Consider the following 23166-nt stretch of genomic DNA (forward strand, 5'->3'; position numbering starts at 1 on the left):
GATGAAGGGTGTTTGGTCTAGGCAGGGGGCTTGATCCCACTGCAGTGTGTTAGAGATGAAGGGTGTTTGACTGGTCTAGACAGGAGGCTTGATCCCACTGCAGTGTGTTAGAGATGAAGGGTGTTTGACTGGTCTAGACAGGAGGCTTGATCCCACTGCAGTGTGTTAGAGATGAAGGGTGTTTGACTGGTGGGGCTTGATCCCACTGCAGTGTGTTAGAGATGAAGGGTGTTTGACTGGTGGGGCTTGATCCCACTGCAGTGTGTTAGAGATGAAGGGTGTTTGACTGGTGGGGCTTGATCCCACTGCAGTGTGTTAGAGATGAAGGGTGTTTGGTCTAGACAGGGGGCTTGATCCCACTGCAGTGTGTTAGAGATGAAGGGTGTTTGGCTGGTCTAGACAGGGGGCTTGATCCCACTGCAGTGTATTAGAGATGAAGGGTGTTTGGTCTAGACAGGGGGCTTGATCCCACTGCAGTGTGTTAGAGATGAAGGGTGTTTGGTCTAGACAGGGGGCTTGATCCCACTGCAGTGTGTTAGAGATGAAGGGTGTTTGGTCTAGACAGGAGGCTTGATCCCACTGCAGTGTGTTAGAGATGAAGGGTGTTTGGTCTAGACAGGGGGCTTGATCCCACTGCAGTGTGTTAGAGATGAAGGGTGTTTGGCTGGTGTAGACAGGGGGCTTGATCCCACTGCAGTGCGTTAGAGATGAAGGGTGTTTGGCTGGTGTAGACAGGGGGCTTGATCCCACTGCAGTGCGTTAGGTGGCGGTATACACACAGGGCCAAGAAACACGAGAGAACAAGGGGGAAACAGAAGAGGAAGCATCATCTGATCAGCTATGGATCAGCTTCCTGTTTGTGTAAGGTTGAAACATGGAATTCTGTACATGAAGCTACTTGGTTTGTGACCAGGATTGTCAGCAGTTCATTTAAGTCTACTCGGTTTGACACGGAGACATTAGCTGTTCGTAAATGGTCTGTTCTGACTGACCAACCTTTGTGGTGGTTTTAACGTAGCGTAAGAAGCTAACGTTATCGCTGGCTAGCTTGACCGAGATTTAAAATGTCTTTGCAAGATTACGAGGAGCAACTGGCTGGGAGTTTCGGAGTGGACACCTTCAGCAAAGACTTTGACTACGGGGTGGAGGAGCCGGACACTGAGGACACTTCACCAGCCGACAGCAAGCCCAGGATCTTACTGATGGGGCTGCGACGCAGCGGCAAATCCTCCATACAGAAGGCGAGTTCTTCTCTAAACAGCCTCAGCTAACTAATAACGTGTAGCTTTCTAACTGTGAAATGTTCGTTTTTCCGCATGAAATAGCTGTTTACTGTTATTAACCTAATTCTGCCCAGTAATGTTAGACAGTGGGGGGGATTTGTTAACCAGATTTATTACTCGTAAACCCCATTAACTACTTTGTGTGTTGGCCAAAGTGTTTATTCACTGTCATTTACAAAAACACAACTTGGCTAAATAGTTAATTATCCCTAACTGTCCAGTTGGACTTTGAATTTGATCACACTAAAACACAGATAATCTACTCAAATCCGGGTTTTTCAGGTAGTACGTGACGTGATTTCGCCTTGACCTTTGACTTTTGACCCTTGGCTTCGCAGGTGGTGTTCCACAAGATGTCCCCCAACGAGACACTTTTCCTAGAGAGCACCAATAAGATCTGTAAAGACGATATTAGCGGTAGTTCTTTTGTGAACTTTCAGATATGGGATTTCCCAGGACAGGTGGATTTTTTCGACGCCACCTTCGATTATGAGATGATTTTCAGGGGCACGGGAGCTTTGATTTTTGTCATCGATGCACAGGTGTGTTTTCACAGGTTGGCTCTTATCCGTGGTCTTTGTATGCTTTTATTAGTAAACAGATTGTTATTATTGTAAAGCAGACATCCATTTTCATCCTTATGTGGACTTGTCTTCATTAACATTGTTATGGGGACTAATTGTAGTGTTTGTGTGCAGTCACGGTGTGTCAGAATTTGCGTTACACATAGAATCCTAAAATTGTAAGAAGTGCAGACTTCGTGTCTCTCTGTTCTTTCTGCTTTGGTAGAACAGTCTAATGCATCAGCTTGAAGACACTCCTGTCACTGTGGTGTCCATTCTATTGGAGGTTGGTTGTTAACACATTCTCAGGCCTAATGCTGCCATGTCTGCCATTAAAGGATGATTACGTGGAGGCCCTGGGGAGGTTGCACCTCACGGTGACCCGGGCCTACAGGGTCAACCCCGACATCAACTTTGAGGTTTTCGTGCACAAGGTGGACGGCCTATCAGATGACCACAAGATCGAAACTCAGCGAGACATCCACCAGAGGGCTAATGATGACCTGGTTGACGCTAGCCTAGAGAAACTCCATCTGAGGTGAGACGTAAAGGACGCACGTCAACTCCACAACAAGATGCTAGCGTAGGATACTTTAATACTTTATTAATAAATTTTATTATTACTATTTATTTAAGAAAATATTGCTGTATTGAGAAAATGCCCTGGGTGACTGTTTAGCAGTAGACTATGACATTAGTTTCGTACTACATTATTTTGATACTGTATGGTACAGGAATGTGTGGTCATGTTTCTACATGTAGATATCGTGGTCATTTTGACGGCTGTGTCCAGTATCATCTGTGTTGTTTTATTCCAGCTTCTACCTGACCAGCATCTATGACCATTCAATATTCGAGGCCTTCAGTAAAGTGGTCCAAAAGCTCATTCCTCAGCTTCCCACGCTGGAGAACCTGCTCAACATCTTCATATCGGTGAGTAGGACCACACGCACGAGATCAAGTTCATGCAGTATTTAGTATGTCCCAAGGATTTCAGTCCACCTGCTGTTTGGAGCTAATTAGCCAATCTGACTTTTGACTTACTGAATCTGAGAGATTCCCTTGTGTTTTTGGCTTGTAAATGATTGTCCTGTTTAGCAGACTGGCTTCAAATGTTCACACAGATGAGGACTTTGTCTTGGGTTGCACAGTGGCTGCCTGCGATCAACAGCAAAATCGCACTGTTCATGAACTCTTCACAAACGACACGCTGCAAAATCGCACTGTTCATGAACTCTTCCCAAACGACACACTGCAAAATCATACTGTTCATGAACTCTTCCCAAACGTCACGATGCAAAATCGTACTGTTCATGAACTCTTCCCAAACCACATGCTGCAAAATCGCACTGTTCATAAACTCTTCCCAAACCACACGCTGCAAAATCGCACTGTTCATGAACTCTTCTCAAACCACACGCTGCCTGTCCAGCTACCTGAGCTAGATTAGACTGGAGTTCTGGCCTGAGTCTTCTCATCCTGTTCGCAGTGTTCAGATCTGCTTACTTGTTAAAGAGTTTGTTTAAAGTTGTGCTAATATCAGTTTCTTTTACAGTGACGTTTTTACTGTGATGACTGTTGAAAAAAACAACACGCCTGTGTTTGAGTGATTGTTAAATCTTGGTAACAGAATTCAGGGATCGAGAAGGCGTTCCTGTTTGATGTGGTCAGTAAGATTTACATCGCTACAGACAGTTCTCCTGTGGACATGCAGTCCTACGAACTCTGCTGTGACATGATTGACGTGGTCATCGACGTCTCGTGTATTTATGGGTAAGACCTTGTCCAGTTCGCACAAATATCAACCTAAGCCCATTAATAATGAATAAATGAGTCTCTGTTGACAGCAGAGTATATTTCAGTGCTCACTATACACATTTATCCAGAGTGGTTTGTTCATAATGACGGGACTTGTGCTCTCTGGGGCTCAAACCCGTGATCTTGGTGTTGGTAGCGCCTGGTTCTGCCTGTTCTGTCTGGTGAGCTGCCTCCGAGACCAGCACCCCAGCCCCTGTCAGCTGGGACAGGATTTGGTATTGTGGTCACGGAGCCTGTATGGAGAGTCACAGCACTGTATGAATGTCAGTTGGATGTGGTTGAGTTGGAGAGGGTTGAGGTGGAGTGTTGGTTCTCAGATCGCAGTGTGGGGGTTTGTTTCGTAGGCTGAGGGAGGACAGTGGCAGCAACGCGTACGATAAAGACTCGCTGGCTATCATTAAGCTGAACAACACCACGGTGCTCTACCTGAAAGAAGTCACCAAGTTCCTCTCCCTCGTCTGCATCCTCCGAGAGGAGAGCTTCGAGAAGAAAGGTAGGGGCTGAGATCGGGCCGGAGACCCACACCCTCAAGCAGCTCCGTCGTGCTGAAGAGCACCTTGCAGCCAGGACTCCGCACTGCTCCCTGGACGTGGGCTGTTAAAAATGACCCTGGGCCGGGTTTGTAGAAAATAAACATTGAGCTGAACTTTGAGCTCTAATGTACTTGAATGTGACGCTTGACTGACTCGTTAGTGAAAGCTGTTAGCAGCTCCGTCCTGCGCACACATAAGCATGACCCAGTGCACCACGGTGCCACCATCCAAAGGGACACGAGAACACTGATGATTATAATAAATAAAAATAAACAGTTTATGAAGAAGAGCACTGTTGGAGTGCAGTGCAGTCACTGTGTGTGTGTGTGTGTGTGTGTGTGTGTGTGTGTGTGTGTGTGTGTGTGTGTGTGTGTGTGTGTGTGTGTGTGTGTGTGTGTGTGCGCCTGCCTGCCCGCCCACAGGTTTGATAGACTACAACTTCCACTGTTTCCGGAAAGCCATCCACGAGGTGTTTGAGGTGGCATCTGTGGCCCGGAGGGGCGGGCAGGCCAGTTCACCCGGCGCTGCTGTTAAAACCGCAGCGCTCAACGGTGCCCCCGGGGGCTTGGTGTGATCCTGCAGAGGAGCAACGGCGCCCCCTTGATGCAGCCAGCAGTACGTTTCCACACTGGACTAAAACTCACTGGAATGCTGGAAGTGCAGGGGTGTGTGTGGAGGAACCTTGTTCTGGAAGCAGATCTCAGAGGTGAAACGTGTGTGTGTGTGTGTGTGTGTGTGTGTGTGTGGAGGAACCTTGTTCTGGAAGCAGATCTCAGAGGTGAAACGTGTGTGTGTGTGTGTGTGTGTGTGCGTGCGTGCACAGCCTCTGAGATGTGTAGGTGGTTATTACCACTCACAGTTGCAGTTCCTCTCTGCTCGAGTAACTGGACTGTAAAGCTTGTTTGTGCTGACGTGGACGACGTGGTAGCTGACCGCGTGATCTGCAGCTGGTCACGTGGACAGGTGATCTCTAATCATCAGATGAATGATCAGGGGCCGATTCCTCATTTTCTAGCAGTCATAAAATGTATTTGGTATGATTGAGAATCTCTTAAGAAGTTTGACAAAACAAATTATGGATTTTCTTTTTAGCTGCACTACAAAAGGTAGGTGGTGTAAATTCATCACACAAATTCAGAATCCTTTTAGTCCAAAAAATAATAATCTCCTTTGACATTCTGTTTTACAATGTTCTAGAATACTCTAAAATGTTCTAGAATGCTGGTGTTGCCAGGGTTTTGCCTGGTACAGCTGTAATCTTGTACTGTAGTGTCCAGAGGAGGAGGTAGTGGGACTCAGGTGAGAGGCCTTAATTCATTATGAGAACAGATCTCCGCTCTACCTGGCTCTCTGTGCCAGCTTCATGTAAGGTGGGGTGTGTCTGTACGTGTGTGTGCGCGCACGCATCTGTGGGTGGTCTGTGATTGGTCAGACTGCTCTCCAACGGAAACCAGCCAGCTCTGTGATTCCTTGGTCCTACAACAGTAGCATTACTACATTGTATATGTCTGTCACACACAGGCAGGACAGCACTTTCAGGATTGTCGCACGTTCTCAGCTGAGATCTTTCCAGAATATTCCCCTAAGTGTCTGGTTTTTTTTCTCACTCCTTCACCCAGCTGTGATGTAATAGGGCAAACGGAAGGAATCTGGGCTTGGGTACACACACACACACACACACACACACACACACACACACACTGTGATTCTTAATCCCATGACACACCAACCAGATCTTCTTAAAATAATAATAATAAAGATCCAGATGCTGAACTAGAGTATTATAGAGTTCTCCCTGCACGGTCCGTTGGTTCTTTTTCCAGAACCTTCTCAAGCTGACCGCTGCCAGAGTGTTTGTGTTGTAAGGGTGTGTATGTTGGGGAATACGTCCCTGTGGTATCTACATATGGTCCCAGTGATGAAGTATTGTCTCGGTTCAGACTGGGCTGTCTGACATGAGACTGGATATAGTCGTGTTCCACAGCACGCGCTCCAAAAGTGACCCTGCCGACACCTTTTTCAAAGTTTTTACACAGTATTTTATATACATATATATTTGTATTCAGAAACGCACCCCGTGTTGGTGTGTTGGAGACGGATGGTGCAAGAGAAGCAATGTGGTGCTTGTGCGTGCGTGTTAGGAAAAAGGAGGATCACTTTATTTTTTTATAATCCCGTGTGGAATTTGGGAGGAATGTAATGTTGATGCTGTGATTTGAGATGATTGCGTGCGTCGCTTCTGCTGTCCCGCGAATAATGGCATTGTTTACTCGTTTATTTTTATTTGAAAGTACGTGGTTATGTTAATAAAGCTGTTCAATTTGGAATAACACGATGATTCTGTATCCTGAATTTGTTAAATAGATGTAATGACGTTGAAGTGCCTCTAGATGGCACCCGTCCTGTTTTAAGGAGACATCTCTCGAAAGGTTCAGTACACTCCGACCACTCCGAAAGGCGTTCAACGCTTTTCTAATTCTTCACACAGGTAGTGAATCATGAGATCAATTGGGAATAGTGACATTTCGGAAAATAACCACCGAAACTTCTCGATATCCACCCCAAAACTATCCAGAAACTAACGATTCTTTTAGGTGACCTTATTATTAGCAGGTTTGCTGTAAATTAAAAGTTTTACCTATAAAACATAATTGCTTATTTGAAGAACTCTAACCTGACATCGCAGTCTTAGCACGTCGTCTGCCTGTGTGACGTGTTCAGCTCCGTGTGTGCGGCTACACTTGAGCTCCGGTTGGTGATGGGACGTGTGTGTTGTAAGTAAGTAAGTAAGTAAGTAAAATACATTTATATAGCACTTTTCACAGGCACAAGCCACAAAGTGCTTTACAACGGAAAATAAAATAAAATAAATCAAAGACACAAAAACACACACTATAGAACAGAAATAAAATACAGTGTACAAGGTCAACGGCTGCAACCTCCACCACTAACTAAACGCCTGCATAAAAAGGAAAGTCTTTAGCTGTTTTTTAAAAAGTATCTACAGTGTCAGCTGATCTTAAATGTGGAGAAAGTGTGTTCCACAGTTTTGGAGCAACCACCTTAAATGCTCGGTCTCCACGAGTCTTTAGACATGAGCGTGGCACAGACAGTAAACTCAGGTTGTTGTTGGGAGAGGAAGAACCTCCATATAGAATAACGCGTTTGGTGCGCAGCTAGACTGAACCGTAATCATAGGAATGATGATTAATAAACATAAAAACATTAGTTTAGTGGAAACTAAAATGACAGATTTGCCTTTAATGAGAGGGTGGATGTCATAGAGCCGCCACTCTGAAGGGTGGATGTAGAGGCGGAGCCGCCACGCTGAAGGGTGGATGTAGAGGCGGAGCCGCCACGCTGAAGGGTGGATGTAGGCGGAGCCGCCACGCTGAAGGGTGGATGTAGGCGGAGCCGCCACTCTGAAGAGTGGATGTAGGCGGAGCCGCCACTCTGAAGGGTGGATGTAGGCGGAGCCGCCACTCTGAAGGGTGGATGTAGGCGGAGCCGCCACTCTGAAGGGTGGATGTAGAGGCGGAGCCGCCACGCTGAAGGTTGGTTCTGGTTCTGGTTCCAAGGGTGCCTTGGACCAGGCGCGCTGCTCAGACTTCAGTATTTGAGCGGCTCAAGAAGACAGCACCGTCCACGTCTGCCGGAGACCCACCAGGACTACTGAAGAACTACCGTTTTTGAGTGAACGGTAAGAATCGGTGCTTAATCTGTATTGTCCAAAATAATTATAAGTAAGACGTGATGATCCAAGCAGGGTTTGAATGAATGACAATAAACGGAGGATTGGAGCATATTGTTTTGTGATGGAGGTCGTGATGACGATCAAACTTTTTACTTAGAAGTCACAGCAGACTTGACATCGTTTGTTTATTTAACGTGGTATCACAGACTTATTTACACACTTAGTAGTTCTGTAACGATTATACAACCTGTGGCGTGTTTGCGCACCTGCCCGGTGTCCCGTACTCCTGTCCGTACTCCTGCTTTATACTTGTTTTGGAGTACTTTCAAGATTTTATCAGAGACCAACCCAACCCAAACACTCTCTAGCGTGACAATAGCTTGATAACAGCCGGCAACTGAAACAATGGGCTGGCCGGGAGTTCGGGTATTACCCCCTAAGGGTCCAGTCACACCAGGAAGAGCCAGTTATTTTGGTCTCAGCAGACCCGGGAGGGACCGGGCGGCTTCCTCTCCCCTCCTGCGTCTCCTCTGTCTCCTTCCTTCACTCATATTACCAGCCTCACGGCTCCGGGTAAATTACGCTGAACTCTGTAATGTACCGGTTCAGAGGGTTACCTGACCTGTGGCCCGGTATAACGATCTAGGATTAGTTTATCTTGCCTCGAAATAAACCCCGTTTTCAGTTTATTTTGAAAAGCCTAACGTATCGGTCCAGTTCAGTGTGGTGTAGAAACGATGCACGGAACACGGCAAGCGCTGCAGAACCATAAAAGATTAGCGTGATTTTCCCCCTTTTTTAAGCACAGGCATTTGACCTGCGTTTCGTCCAAACGATCTGTTTAGTTATTCAATCAACACCTTTGCTTATCACGGAGCCTAGTGATTAAATTACACACAGTACTAAAGCTGAAATGGCGATCGGCGACCCGTGATTAAGGCACATCACTGGACCAAGTGGGCTCATCCCAGGTCCAATAAACTGACGTGCAGTAGACGAATTTAGGCGCTGCTCGATTGAGGAGGATAAAAGACTAAAGCTAACCTCAGATCAGTGGCATTTGTGTGATCGACGTCCTCTGATCTCAGATCAGTTTGAGTGGGCATCATGAGAACGTTGAACTCCTGTGTAGTCATGTGGTGACATACGCAGTCTTGGTTTAGCACAGATGGGGTTGAATAAAGTAAGTTGGCATACTTGCAGAATAAATATACTCTTGAACTGCTTGAACTCTTCCTGCTCTGTTAATGTTCTCATGCAGCCTGGTAGGTCTGAGCAGAATCTTGAGAATCTGGAAAGCAGCTTGATTACAGCTGATCAGGTCAGTGGGGTGACGTGATACCTGAATCACTACCCCCAACACTCCCAGTTACATATGAATAGAGTGCTTTGCTGGGGCAAAACTGCCTCCAACAGCAACTCTAAGAGTACTAACACTAATGGAATAGTGAATAGCTAAATGAAGGAACTGTCTTTCCATCTAACTGGTGCATTTTGAAAGTGTGCTGTTATTGTCCAGAGTGGAGACTGTTGGCATGCCTGATTCGGTTTTACCTCCCTCTGTTCTGTTGGTTGTTGGTCATTTTCTCACTATGGAGCCATTGTTGAGCAGATGTTTGGTTGGGTGGTGAACCAGTCTCAGCTCTGGCATGATGGGGGCGTGGTTGTGGGTTTTGAGCTGAGAGACATTCATCACGCACAGCCTTCTTGATGGGGTTGTGGTGTGTCAGTGTCGCTGCCTGGTGGGCGGTGGTCCAGCATCTAACAATACCCAGCCAGCAGGAGTTCTGTGGCCAGAAACAGAGCTTACAAAAGTCTGCAAGATGGATGGCCGTTTCTATACATGAAGAGTTTTTTTAATTAAAGTGGCTGGTACAAATTCTCTAAACAGAATAGTGTATATTACAGTTCTTCGGCTTTTAGATGAAAAGCCGTGTCTTGCCTCAGTTGTAGACTAGTGTGTAACTGCTTCCTTCCTGTTGAACACACCATTCTGAAGGTTGGAATGGATTTCTTAAACTGCCACAGCTTGCGTTTGTGTGCTTACACCAAGCCCTGCTGAACCGGGCCTGGGGAAGGACCCGGCCCCTGCAGGGGAGACGGCCTTCACTCCGGGGTTCTGAACAGCAGTGCTGAGCCCCACCAGAACCACGACCCAACCCAGCGTTTCGCTTCGTCCTCGGTTCCGTCTTTCTGTTTAAGTGAAGCCAGCGTTTTTTTGGTCTGAACTCGCCTGAGTGTGTGTGTTGAAGCCACACACACGTTTGGGTGAGGAGGACCGCACACACGTTTGGGTGAGGAGGACAGTTTCCGCTGGCATCCCGCAGACATGTTGGAGAACCAGAACAGGGTGGGATGAGCAGGACCGGAACAGCTACCACAGAACACTGCAGTCATCCGTGTATCGAAATCCTTCTCCATGAGTAATCATCAGAAATGCCAATCCTCTTTCACTCTTCCTGTCTGTCTGTCTCTCTCTCTCTCTCCGTGTGGAATGTGACATTTTTACAGAAGTTAGCATGCGCTGGAGGGCCCGTTTTCTGGAGGCAGTCCTGGGGTGGTGGGCTCCTCTAGAGGTCTGTCTGACCGGTGGGGAGGTTAAAGAGCACATAGTGACCTCTGTAAACCAGACACGCACTCTCTCACATACACACACTCTCACACATACTTGAGTGTGTGCGTGCGCTTTATTATACACCGTATTGCGTCATTTCGGTTCACATGCCAGGAGAAGCAGAGGGTCGTAGCATTTATTGGCACGCAGAGTGAAAACCTGTCCAGCTTGTTGGAGTATTTTATTTTTGTGGTGTTCTGTAAACATCAGGTGGCTATACACACTCCTGGAGCGAAACAAGGCTTTATTCTTCACCATGAACTACTCTGTGTGAGGTCTAAACAAGAAATTGCAACACACACCATCCCCCAAAGCATGGTGTTAGTCTCCCAAACACTCATTTACTACCTTACAGCTTACATGTTTCACATACATTTGCCTCAGATCACACAGCATTCATATTTTCTTTTTTGTTCATCTGCTTAACACTGTAAATACATGTTTCTGTAGTTGAGAACATTACATCCGGCCACACACCCTCAGTCCAGAGCTCCCTCACCAAACACCACGGCTGCTTCACATCACTCTGCAAACTCTGCTCCAAACATTACTGTCTGCCTCCCCCTTTGCAGAGTGAGACACACTCCTCCACAATTACACATTCCTCCATGCATTACACACTCCTCCACAATTACACACTCCTCCACACATTACACTCCAGCAGACACACTCCTCCACACATTACACACTCCTCCACACATTACACTCCAGCAGACACACTCCTCCACACATTACACACTCCTCCAGACACACTGACGCACATCTCCACACACATTACACATTCCTCCTCCACACACACATCACACACTTGTTGCTGGCATTTTCACCAGATGGCAGAAACATGTCTTTTACTCACTTTAATTAGCAGTTTAAATGCAGATTTCTGGAGGAGTCCAGATGTGAACATCTGGTTTCAATTAGCTGACCATAAGTCAGGGATGAACTCAAACTCCCAACACCAGTGTTCCAGTTTATCAGTCCGGCTCTCGGACATAGCCGCGTTCTCCCCTGCCACGCTGCGCTGACAGCAGCAACACCTCCAGACATGTCGGGGAGACGGGTCAGAGACCCAGCGTCAGCCGTCAGCTTGGACATTGGCCATGAGCAGATCATTTAGAACCTCACAGGATGGCCCACTGTAACGAGACCATTAAGGAGAAGATATACGAGCGGTTGAACACCATGATGCAACATAGCAGGGAGGAGGGAGGACTGATAACATTTTAACTACACACTAGAGGGTGTTTGAGACCATTAGAATAATAAAAGAATGATTGTGATCTACACAGCCTGTTGTGAAGAAATCACGGCATGAGATCACCATTCAGTGGTTGTCAGGTTCAGTTTAATTAAGACGGAAGTCAGTAGCTCAACCTTCCTGTGTTCAACAACTGCTCTCAGCCTGGCTTAACACACCATTAACCACCGCCACCCTTCCTGTGTTCTGATTGGCCCCCATCACGTGGAGGTAAGTCCGGAGCTGGACCTCAGATGAGCTCTGTGTACCGGTCCAGAGAACCGGCGCTCCTGCACGATCAGACTTCCCAGGGTGTTTTTAACAGCATTGTGGGGTGCATGGACGTAATTTTGATTTCAAAAGTGGGGGGGACATGGATTCGTCGCTATTTAAATATTTGGTTTTAACCGTAAAAACTGGGGGGGACCAAAACCGGCTTTTGAAAAAGTGGGGGGGACATGTTACGTCCGTGGTGGGGTGACGTATTCCTTTAAAACACATAGCTTCCTTTTCAGTGGCCAATCAGCACAGTTCTTATTGTATTTGTTTATTCTGTAGCAGGACTGGAGATTGTTGATAATGGTGTTCTGGGAACCCATTCTGGAACAGAATGCCTTTAATGCTGCAACCACAACTGATTGCGGCTTGTTGAGGCAGGATCAATTATCCAAAATGCGCTGGAATCTAATTAGATTATTTGATACCTACACACACCCACCCACCTACACTAATACAGAAAAACCTCACACACAACACCTTCACACACGCGCATACACAAGAAAGCATGTTCACACACACATTTTTGTGTAGTAGCCTAATGCTGTTTTTTTGTGTAGTGAAATCTACATCTAAATATGTAAACACATAAACAAACAGACTGGTCTTGTCCAGCTGTGCTGGCTTTTCCTATGACACAGGTGTTCCTACCATCAGTAAACTCACAAGACTGTCGTCATGACGAAATGGAAGCGTTCCACCAGAGTCCCTGATATTTCCCAGTCTGGCTCCTTCACCACGATAAAGCTGCAACACTAGACTAAACATTAGAACCAGTGCAGTTATGTAATAACACATATGTGGCACTTATAAAACTCCATTACTAACCCCACACACACACACACACACTCACACAGCACTCTGTCCCCTCTGTTTCCGCTGTGCCCTCTGCAGAGACACTGAACAGAGAGCAGCATGTCTGTGAAGAGGACATGGCACCGGAATCACATGGCGAGGCCTGCTCAGTATTAGCGTGTGTGTGTGTGTGTGTGTGTGTGTGTGTGTGGCTAGCTCTACAGCCCCAGACCCCTGGTCACTCTGGCCACCACAGACAGTCACTGCTGGTTCTGTGAAGCCCAGCTGAACCTGAACATATGCTGGTCCAGGCTTTACTGCCTCAGCCTGCTGGTGCCCGGTTCACCAGCCACAGAGAGGCTACTGCGTGAGAGTCATTAGGAGGTGACCTGGGTCAAGAAGCCTTGTATTGTACACAAGTACACAAATGTAATGAATGACCAAATAGCTATTTATATATATTGTACACGTATCTGTCAGAAGCGCACATACAGGAACACCCTACCTCTGTTTACAAGAACACCCTACCTCTGTTTACAAGAACACCCTACCTCTGTTTACAAGAACACCCTACCGCTGTTTACAAGAACACCCTACCTCTGTTTACAAGAACACCTGTATTACTGGCTCAAACTGACAAACTGACTCTAGACTCTTTCCTGCATTGCACAGCCTGTTGTCTGGGTTACAGCCTGTTGTCTGGGTTACAGCCTGTTGTCTGGGTTACTGCATGCTTAAGAAACTCCAGTAATTCACACCAAGATTTCATCCAGTGGTCAGAGCAGGACAGCCCTTGACAAATCTTTTATATGTTCTCTTGGCCTTAAAGCAGTGCAGATGTTTTATGACAAATGTTACTAAACTCGTTTATTTGAGCACTGATAATAATGTTAGTCTGAGACATCTCAGAATACATTCCAGAGGAATGTTTCACGTGTATGGAGAAGTGGAGTAGTACATTGATGTTTCAGGTTTGCCAGAGACACTGAACAAATAATGTGTGGATAACATGCAGTATTGAAATTGTGTGTGTGTGTGTGTGTGTGTGTGTGGGTGTGTGTGTGTGTGTGTGTGTGCGTGCGTGTGTGTGTGCGTGCGTGCACTTGTGCTGGTGCCTTTTAGAGTTTGATTTGTATACAGAGACATTGTACAGACATATGGTATGTGCAAGGATGCACGCATGCGGTTGTGTGTGTGTGTGTGTGTGTGTGTGTGTGTGTGTGTGTGTGTGTGTGTGTGTGTGTGCTGTTATCAACAAAAGAACAATACCATGAGCAAGAGAAGCCGTGATCAGCAGTTCCCTGAGTGTGTCCCAGATCAGAGCTCACAGTAACCCTGCACACAGTAGAGGATGAGGATGAGGATGAGGATGAGGAGGAACAGGACAAGGAAGGAAGTGTGTGGCTCTCCCTGCAGGACACAGACAGCCACACCTGCACACTCCCTTAACACTGTTAGCTTAACATCTGCAAAGCAAATAAAAGCAGCAGACCAAAGAATCACCTTCTGTTCAGCACTACTGCATCTGCCATTCTAAATCTTACACCACATTCCTAATCCCTTGGAAGAAAAGGATTATGGGTCTTGTCAATTTTGCGCTTCCCTAACACAGTTTGAGTACATTGACGAAAAATAAAGAAAAGGTGAATGTGACGAACCCTAGATAAGAACACGCTCCACCAGTATGAGCTAGTGATGGTGTAATTAACACAGCCCAGTACACAGGTGATAGGTTGATTAACGTAGCCCAGTACACAGGTGATACAGTATAATTAACACAGCCCAGTACACAGGTGATAGGTTGATTAACGTAGCCCAGTACACAGGTGATACAGTATAATTAACACAGCCCAGTACACAGGTGATAGTTTGATTAACGTAGCCCAGTACACAGGTGATACAGTATAATTAACACAGCCCAGTACACAGGTGATAGGTTGATTAACGTAGCCCAGTACACAGGTGATACAGTATAATTAACACAGCCCAGTAAACAGGTGATACAGTCAAATTAACACAGCCCAGTACACAGGTGATAGTTTGATTAACGTAGCCCAGTAAACAGGTGATACAGTATAATTAACACAGCCCAGTACACAGGTGATACAGTATAATTAACACAGCCCAGTACACAGGTGATACAGTATAATTAACACAGCCCAGTACACAGGTGATACAGTATAATTAACACAGCCCAGTACACAGGTGATACAGTCTAATTAACACAGCTTAGTACACAGGTGATACCGCTTCATTAACACAGCCCAGTACACAGGTGATACAGTTTGATTAACACAGCCCAGTACACAGGTGATACAGTTTGATTAACACAGCCCAGTACACAGGTGATACAGTTTGATTAACACAGCCGAGTACACAGGTGATACCGCTTCATTAACACAGCCCAGTACACAGGTGATACAGTCTAATTAACACAGCTCAGTACACAGGTGATACCGCTTCATTAACACAGCCCAGTACACAGCTAATACCGCTTCATTAACACAGCCCAGTACACAGGTGATACCGCTTCATTAACACAGCCTAGTACACAGGTGATAGTTTCATTAACACAGCCGAGTACACAGGTGATACCGCTTCATTAACACAGCCCAGTACACAGGTGATACAGTCTAATTAACACAGCTCAGTACACAGGTGATACCGCTTCATTAACACAGCCCAGTACACAGCTAATACCGCTTCATTAACACAGCCGAGTACACAGGTGATGCCGCTTCATTAACACAGCCCAGTACACAGGTGATACAGTATAATTAACATAGGCCTGTATTCCCCCAGCTGTAGGTTGCTGTGTCGCATGGTTGAAGTGATTCCTGTGAACTACTGTTTGCCCTTCAGTTTCCTGCCAGAGATCAAGAAGCCAACAGCACTTCAGAGAACAGTTTAGTGAGAAGAAAAGAGTTCACTCCAGTTTTTCCACTCCATAACAGATCGTTCCACGTTAAACACACAGGGATGAAATACGCTGGTGTCGTGGAGAGGCGACTTGTTCTGCTGAGTAGACTAATGCTGTTTCAGTAATACAGAGCTCCACGCAGCAAACTGCTGACAGTTTCTTGCTGAGAAATGAGCAGTCGTTTTGAGTGTGTGTGTGTGTGTGTGTGTGTGTGTGTGTGTGTGTGTGTGTGTGTGTGTTTTAAATGGTACTGCAAAATTGCTGAGGGACAAACTGAGAGAGAGAGAGAGAGTTTACATGTTGGGTATAGAACTGTTGTTTGCACAGTGTTGGTTTCTCACTTTTGTTTCTACCTCTGTATATAAATATATATAATATTGTAATATTGTCAGTTAAGCTGAGAGGCTGCATAACAGTCTCAGTTAAACCATGTTAGTAGTGTGTAACCGTGTGTCTGATTCAGTTCAACCATGTTAGTAGTGTGTATGCATGTGAGTTAATCTGTGTGTGTCTTATTCAGTTAAACCGTGTTAGCAGTGTGTATGCACATCTGATTCAGTTAAACCATGTTAGTGGGGTGTGTGCTCTCATTTGTGTATGTGTTATGTGCTAATAGTGTGGACACACTGATTTAGAGAGGCAGGACATTCTACACCGAGTTAAAATATCTGTTTTGATGATTTAGTTACTAAAACAAACCCGCAGATCTTTTAGATCTTGTGTTTATCAGTTAGCAAAGACGCTCTTGTCACTACTGTAACTGAAACACCCTAATGAATGGCTACAGATGGTATGTGATTACATCTCAACACCAACCTCCAGGATGACACATTTAGGCTGAGTAGTTCCCTCCCTGCATGTCTGTAACCCACAAGTGTTTAAGCCAGTCCCCTAACATTGTGTGTGTGTGTGTGTGTGTGTGTGGGTGTCTGCTCCAGTGGGAAGGCCTCACTCTCATCATGGGAGAGCAGCTGGACTGTCGGACGTGTAAGGAGGGTCTATATGGGAGGAAGTACATTCAGGTGGACGATGTGCCCCACTGTGTGTCCTGCTACGACCGGCTCTACGCCAACACCTGCCAAGGCTGCAATGAGCTGATTGGCCACAATTCACGAGTGAGTGAGCGTCTGTGTGTGTGTGTGTGTGTGTGTGTGTGTGTGTGTGTGTGTGTGTGTGTGTATATGTGTGTGCGTGCTTGTGTGTGTGAGTGTGTGTGTGTATATGTGTGTGTGTATATGTGTGTGCTTGTTTGTGTGTGTGTGTGTGTGTGTGTGTGTGCGCGCGTGTGTGTGTGTGCGTGTGCATGTCTGGCTTCATGAATGTGTGTATTTCTGGGTCTGGAATGATGTTCGGGGGGAGTGGGGGGGGGGGGGGGGGGGCTCTGAGACTCTGAGTCTCAGGGGGAGAGTCACAGCAATAAGTCCAAACACAGCAGAACCAGGGGGAGTCCAGCAGACGCTGGTGCATCACTCAGCTCTGAGTTATGGGACCACAGCGACTAAAAACACTGTTTGCCTTGGCCAGCTCCTCTCCTAACTCCATCTCTCTGTCTACCTCTGTCTCTCTCTCTCTCTCTCTCTCTCCACCTCTCTTTCTCTGTCTCTCTTTCAGTGTATGTGTGTGTGCGCATGCATGAGTGCACAGGGGCTTTCTGAGGTAGCGCTTCTTTGTTGAAAGGCACAACAGTGTTTTTACACAAACATGAAAAGGCCATTTGAGCTTGGTGTGTACATTACACCCACTCCACACAAGTCTGTGGGACAGACTGTACACAGGACGCTAGTGAGGTATGCTGTTACCTCGGCAACAATGCCGCTGTGTTCTCTCTCCATGCTGAGACACTCTGATTCCCTCTACAGCTGTGCTGTCCTGGGTTTCCCCATAGGAGCTGCACTGCTACATGTGTCTGCTACGTCTGTTGAGAGTTGTACACTTACGCTTGGGCCTGGTTCCTCTATAGGAGCTGTACTACGATGACCACCACTACCACGAGGAGTGTTTCCGCTGCTCTCGTTGCGATTGCTCGCTTGCCGACGAATCGTTCGCCTGCCAGGAGGCGGCACTCCTGTGTAACAACTGCTACTGCAGCGAGTTCTCCTTCAAATGTGTGGCCTGCAACAAGGCCGTCATGCCAGGTACCTCAACCTCAATCTTATCCTCAACATCAACCTCATTGTCAACATCAACCTCATTGTCAACATCAACCTCATTGTCAACATCAACCTCATTGTCAACATAAACCTCATTCTCAACATAAACCTCATTCTCAACATCAACCACATCCTCAACCTCATTCTCATCCTCAACCTCATCCTCAACCTTATTCTCATCCTCACCCTCAATCTCATCCTCACCCTCAATCTCATCCTCATTCTCATCTTCAACCTCATTCTCATCCTCAACCTCATCCTCAATCAAATTCTCATCCTCAATCTCATCCTCAATCTCATCCTCAGCATCATCCTCAACCACATCCTCAACCTCATTCTCATCCTCAACCCACATCCTCACCCTCAATCTCATCCTCAGCATCATCCTCAACCACATCCTCAACCTCATTCTCATCCTCAACCCACATCCTCACCCTCAATCTCATCCTCAGCATCATCCTCAACCACATCCTCAACCTCATTCTCATCCTCAACCCACATCCTCACCCTCAATCTCATCCTCAACCTCACCCTCAGCCTCATTTTCATCTTCAGCCTCATTCTCATCCTCAACATCATCCTTCTAAAGCTGCCTCTGGATGGTCTTGTGAAGGACAGATGCTAATGGGTAGTGCAGCCCAACAGTGCATGTGGCACTGACCACTAACTACTTCATAGTTAATTGGAAGCACTAAATTCAGAGGTATTCAGATCACAGCCCTCAAGGTCTGAGACATACAGATTTTCCTTTGTGCCATTACGTTGAACATTTGTCAACCAGATTTATTCTCTGTTTACTGTGAAACCAACAATTACAACATCCAGGAAAGGTTAGTCTTAAAGGACTGCTGCTGTTTCAATCTAATCTCTGCTTACTGCATCTGGGGATTAAGACATACAATCATTTACAAAAACATCAACAAACATTCATTACATAAAGGTTTGTTGAAAGAATTCAACTACCACTCCTGGGTTCCTATTAAGAGTGACGCGGCAGGTTTACCTACTTTCTTTGCCAAGTACATGGAAACAAGCCAAAATTGTTTTCTTGGGTAATCAACCATGTGTTACAGATGCAAATGACAGAGATGAGCTTGAAAATGCTTAAATCTACTTTTTTCACCTGTTTACCTGCAGGACGGGGTGTGTGACACAGATAACGAGTTTCACAGGGTGTGCCGGGGCAGATGAGACAGTGTGATTAGGGTCACAATCGCCCTCGGGCTACGGGGCATGCAGAGAACCCAAGAGATTTAAATGAGCACTCGTAACAGGCAGCAGTGACGCTTATCAGAGGAATGACTGCATTCTTTCTGGATTTACATGGTCTGAAACTGTTAGGAAAAAAACTACTTCTGTTTTTACCTTTTTTATTTGTTGTTTTCTCCTTTGCCCACCCACTGGTTAATCTGTGTTAGCACATAATCTAGAGCGCATAGATTTTATCTAGAGCACAAAGGGCTAATCTAGAGTACACATGATGATTATTATTATAGAGAACAAAAGGTTAGCTCAGAGCACACAAGATTATTCTAGAGTGTACACGGTTAATCTGGAGAGGAAAGAATTCATCTGGAGCACCTAAATTCTGTTGGTGTGTCAAGAATGCCTGGGTTGGCGTTGGGTGACTTACTTTCTGACTGTCATTTTTTTCTCTCTTTTATAACATGAGTACTGTCTGAAACAGAGATGATGATGATGATGATGATGACGACAGTAGCCGTTATGATAATGGAAGAGCGAACGTGAAGAGATTGTTGTTCTGTTCTGGTGCCTAGCGGGTGTATCTGAGCCACAGTCACACTGCTACCCACCATCACCTCTCCCAGTCTGCTGGCGTGGGAAAAAAATTAAACTCTTCAGCTCTCAATGTCTGTTTCAGACCTGTACATCATCCATGCAAGCTGACCTCAACCTCTGGCAATAGTAGGTGTGAAGTCATTCATTTGGACTCCATTTCCCATGATTCCAGCACGAGCAGGCCTCTTCCTGGGCTGCAGCACCTTTCAGAATTGACTGCGTCTGACTGTGGTTTGGCTGTGGCTAATTGCAGGATTAGGAACAGGTTCAGGGGTTTAGGGTGAATGCAACTGGCTTTATAGGATCAGACATGCTCGGGCAGACTGCATTGTGGCATTCTGTCTGATTATTGAATAGTTTACCTGATTATCGCTCATTCTCCCTCTCTCTCTCCCTCCCTCCCTCTCTCACTCTCCCTCCCTCCTTCTCTCTCTCCTTCTCTCAGGTTCGAGGAAGCTGGAGTACTCAGGCTCAGTGTGGCATGAACAGTGTTTTGTGTGTTGTGTGTGTGAGAAGTCTCTGGCCTCACAAGCGTTCATCCCTGAGAAGAATGATTACTACTGCACGTCCTGCTACGAGGGGCGTTTCGCACCCCGCTGTAGCCACTGCAAACAGGTCAAACACACACACACACACACACACACACACACACATGAATGAGGGGTGTGTATATATTTAGTGAGTGTATGTGCGTGTGTGTTTATGTATTTGATGAGCATGAGGTGTACAAGGGCTCAACTATTTGTAAGTGGGGTCAAAGAGGGGTCAAAACCAGACAGACAAAAGACAGCAATCCAGTTATTAACGAACAGCCAAAAGGATTTGATGACGTGATAAGGTAAAACACAGGAGACTAGGTGATGACTTGAAGACAGTAGACAAGATACAGTCAGAGGAACCAGGCCTACAGACACATGAAGAGAATATCAGACTACAATCACCTGAAATAGAGGCAATCGCATGAATAACTACCATGGCAACTGAATCAGCTTGTTCCAAATGCCATATAATATATATTATATTATATATATATTATATAAAATAATGTATTATTATTGTTAGCACCACTAATAAGGACTTATGCTCATAAGTGTTTCTGAAAGACTAACTGAAAGGGCATTAGGCTAGTAGGGCAGATCAGATAAATCTCCCTCCCGTCACACTGCAGAGAAATATTACCCTTCAATCACAGGTCACATGACTCCCTGAGCCCCGCCCACGTCCTCACCGTAAACACAGACAGGGACATACAATGTGTTTGGAATGTTTATTCCAGGGTACATTTTACATCTTTTTACTACATTTTCCTTTTTTTGGTTATAATCATGGTCCTGTTTGTGGCTGTATTTAGTTTTTTTTTTTCATATAAAGCTCTGGGACGTGTTACAGTGTAAATGTGCCGTTCTGTATGAGTGGAGCCCCTGTACTGTTCTCCGTCTCTGTGAACACTGTGTTTAGCTATCTGGACCCAACTGTACAGCGTCCATGTCTTCTTCGTTTTGGATGGTGTGTAAAGCCGCCCGTGTTGTGCCGGTGGACCGCGGCGTGGAGAAGCTCTTGTCTGACTGCACATGTTGGTCCTGGTGTTGCCGGCAGGTCTTGGTGAAGGGCGGAGTGACGTACCAAGAGGAGCCGTGGCACAAGGAGTGCTTCCTGTGCACCGGCTGCAAGACGCAGCTGGCTGGCCAGCCCTTCACCTCTCAGGGAGACAGACCCTACTGCGTGAAGTGTTTCAGCAATCTCTACGCACAGAAATGCTGTGCCTGCAAAAAGGCCATCACTGGTGAGTGTGTGTGTGTGTGTGTGTGTGTGTGTACCCCAGACAGTCCCTTTTGTACTTTTTTCTGTAATTACTAACAGTAACAACTGTCTGAGGGCCACAACTGGATGGTTATATGCGAGTGCTGCAGACCACAGCATGTCAGCCTTCTTTCACTGACTCGATCATGTGATCCAAGGCAGCCAATGGCAGATTTTCAGCCAACTTCTCTATAATTCAGCACTGCTGAGTCAGATTAAACGTGGTCAGCGTGCATTTCAGGCCTCTAAATAAAGCGATTGTGTACAGTTCCCTGCTGGCTATAGTCATGTATTTCTATAATCTCACCCCATCCTTCTCTGCCCGTCCCCCAGGGTTCGGGGACGGGAAGTACGTCGCCTTCGAGGATCGCCAGTGGCATCAGCCCTGCTTTAAGTGCACGGCCTGCTCCGTCTCCCTGCTGGGGGCGGGGTTCTTCCCCCAGGGCTCACAGATCCTCTGCAAGGATTGCAACGACAATTAAGCTTCATGACGCGTTAGGGGCAGGAGTGTGAACTGATGTACTTTTATCTCGCGATAGACTTTGTAAACCTGATAGACATCTGACTGATTGGTTGGTTGTTGGTTATTTTTTTTACTTTTATCCGACTTGTTCTTCAGAATTACTTTAACTAAAACAAATGTACGTTCCAACGTTTAGCTCTGCATGTCCGACACCATTCCACCAGGAGATTTACATTTCCACAGTGTGCACGTGTGACAGGAATGTTTTATAATCGGACTGCATGCGTTATTGCCAAAGCACATTTACGTAGTTCGGTTAAGTTTATTTTAGCCTGTACATAACCACGTGGAAGTTCTTAAGTATTGTTAAGTATTAAGTTCTTAAGTATTGTTTCACTGACGTAGCCTTAATGCTTGTAATATTTTAACAGATATCATAATCAACATTTTTGTGCTTTAAAGTGTACTATATTACTTTTGCAACAGCGAGCCAAAAGTCTCAACAGTTCCAGCCCTCGACTGGAATCGGGATGTGTTCTGTTCAAACACATCGATTTGCGCAGGGCCATACAATACAAAAAATATATTTTATTGTAACGTTGCACTGGCGCGTGGCTTTGCTTATCTCATCCTGTCATTTTGTTATATAAACAAGGTCACGCACTGCAATAAATAGCCCACAGTGCGCATGCAATACTGAAAATATTTAATCTTAGTCGAACGCTGTTAAGAGGAAGATGATATATTAGTATAGCCTATAGCCCGCTTAACGATGTTTTGTGGAAAGTAACTAAATTGTTATTTTTTAATATATGTGCTTGTGAGTCATATGCAATCCCGTATATACAAAGGAGCTATGAGCTGGTCGCTGTGGGATTCACTGCAAACATCTAAGACTAGTGCTACAGCGAAGATTAGATTGTGCTTTATTATTCTAATACTGGCTTCCTTTAATAAACATTTATATGGAACCATGTGAAATGTTCGTTCACATCTGATAAGCTGGTAGAGATGGAATACATCCAACGTCTCTTCAGGGGGTAAAAACATTTTGCAAGCATCCCAATCTATCGTATTCGCCAGATTCCCATATTTAATTATTTGTTTGTTTTGTACTAAAAGGGCGTGCGAACACAAACCAGTTTTGTGGACTCAGTTGAGAACGTGTCTCGAAGGTAAAACAGATGAATATGCTCATAAAAACGTGCATAATGGCGCGG

At 45.8% G+C, this 23166-nt stretch overlaps 2 protein-coding genes across 3 annotated transcripts; both read left to right on the forward strand.

The window, feature by feature from the left end:
• The first annotated feature begins 811 nt into the window (after nt 1–811).
• rragcb (Ras-related GTP binding Cb) lies at nt 812–6525 on the forward strand. Of its 2 annotated transcripts, XM_077006099.1 has the most exons (8): nt 812–976; nt 1078–1241; nt 1622–1825; nt 2185–2384; nt 2665–2779; nt 3477–3619; nt 4009–4157; nt 4620–6525. In XM_077006099.1, the coding sequence occupies exons 2-8, from the start codon at nt 1203–1205 to the stop codon at nt 4769–4771; spliced, it is 1002 nt and encodes a 333-aa protein (XP_076862214.1). In that variant the 5' UTR covers nt 812–976; nt 1078–1202; the 3' UTR covers nt 4772–6525. The 2 variants fall into 2 exon arrangements, with proteins under 2 accessions (XP_076862214.1, XP_076862213.1); XM_077006098.1 differs by having other exon boundaries at nt 812–1241.
• Nucleotides 6526–7737: 1212 nt separating this feature from the next.
• On the forward strand, nt 7738–22917 carry fhl3b (four and a half LIM domains 3b). The gene is made up of 6 exons (XM_077006100.1): nt 7738–7897; nt 16672–16848; nt 17694–17868; nt 20129–20298; nt 21280–21466; nt 21817–22917. The coding sequence occupies exons 2-6, from the start codon at nt 16693–16695 to the stop codon at nt 21963–21965; spliced, it is 837 nt and encodes a 278-aa protein (XP_076862215.1). The 5' UTR covers nt 7738–7897; nt 16672–16692; the 3' UTR covers nt 21966–22917.
• Nucleotides 22918–23166: the final 249 nt, after the last annotated feature.

This window comes from Brachyhypopomus gauderio, chromosome 5 (genome assembly GCF_052324685.1).
Source record: "Brachyhypopomus gauderio isolate BG-103 chromosome 5, BGAUD_0.2, whole genome shotgun sequence".
NCBI classification, from domain to species: Eukaryota; Metazoa; Chordata; class Actinopteri; order Gymnotiformes; family Hypopomidae; genus Brachyhypopomus; species Brachyhypopomus gauderio.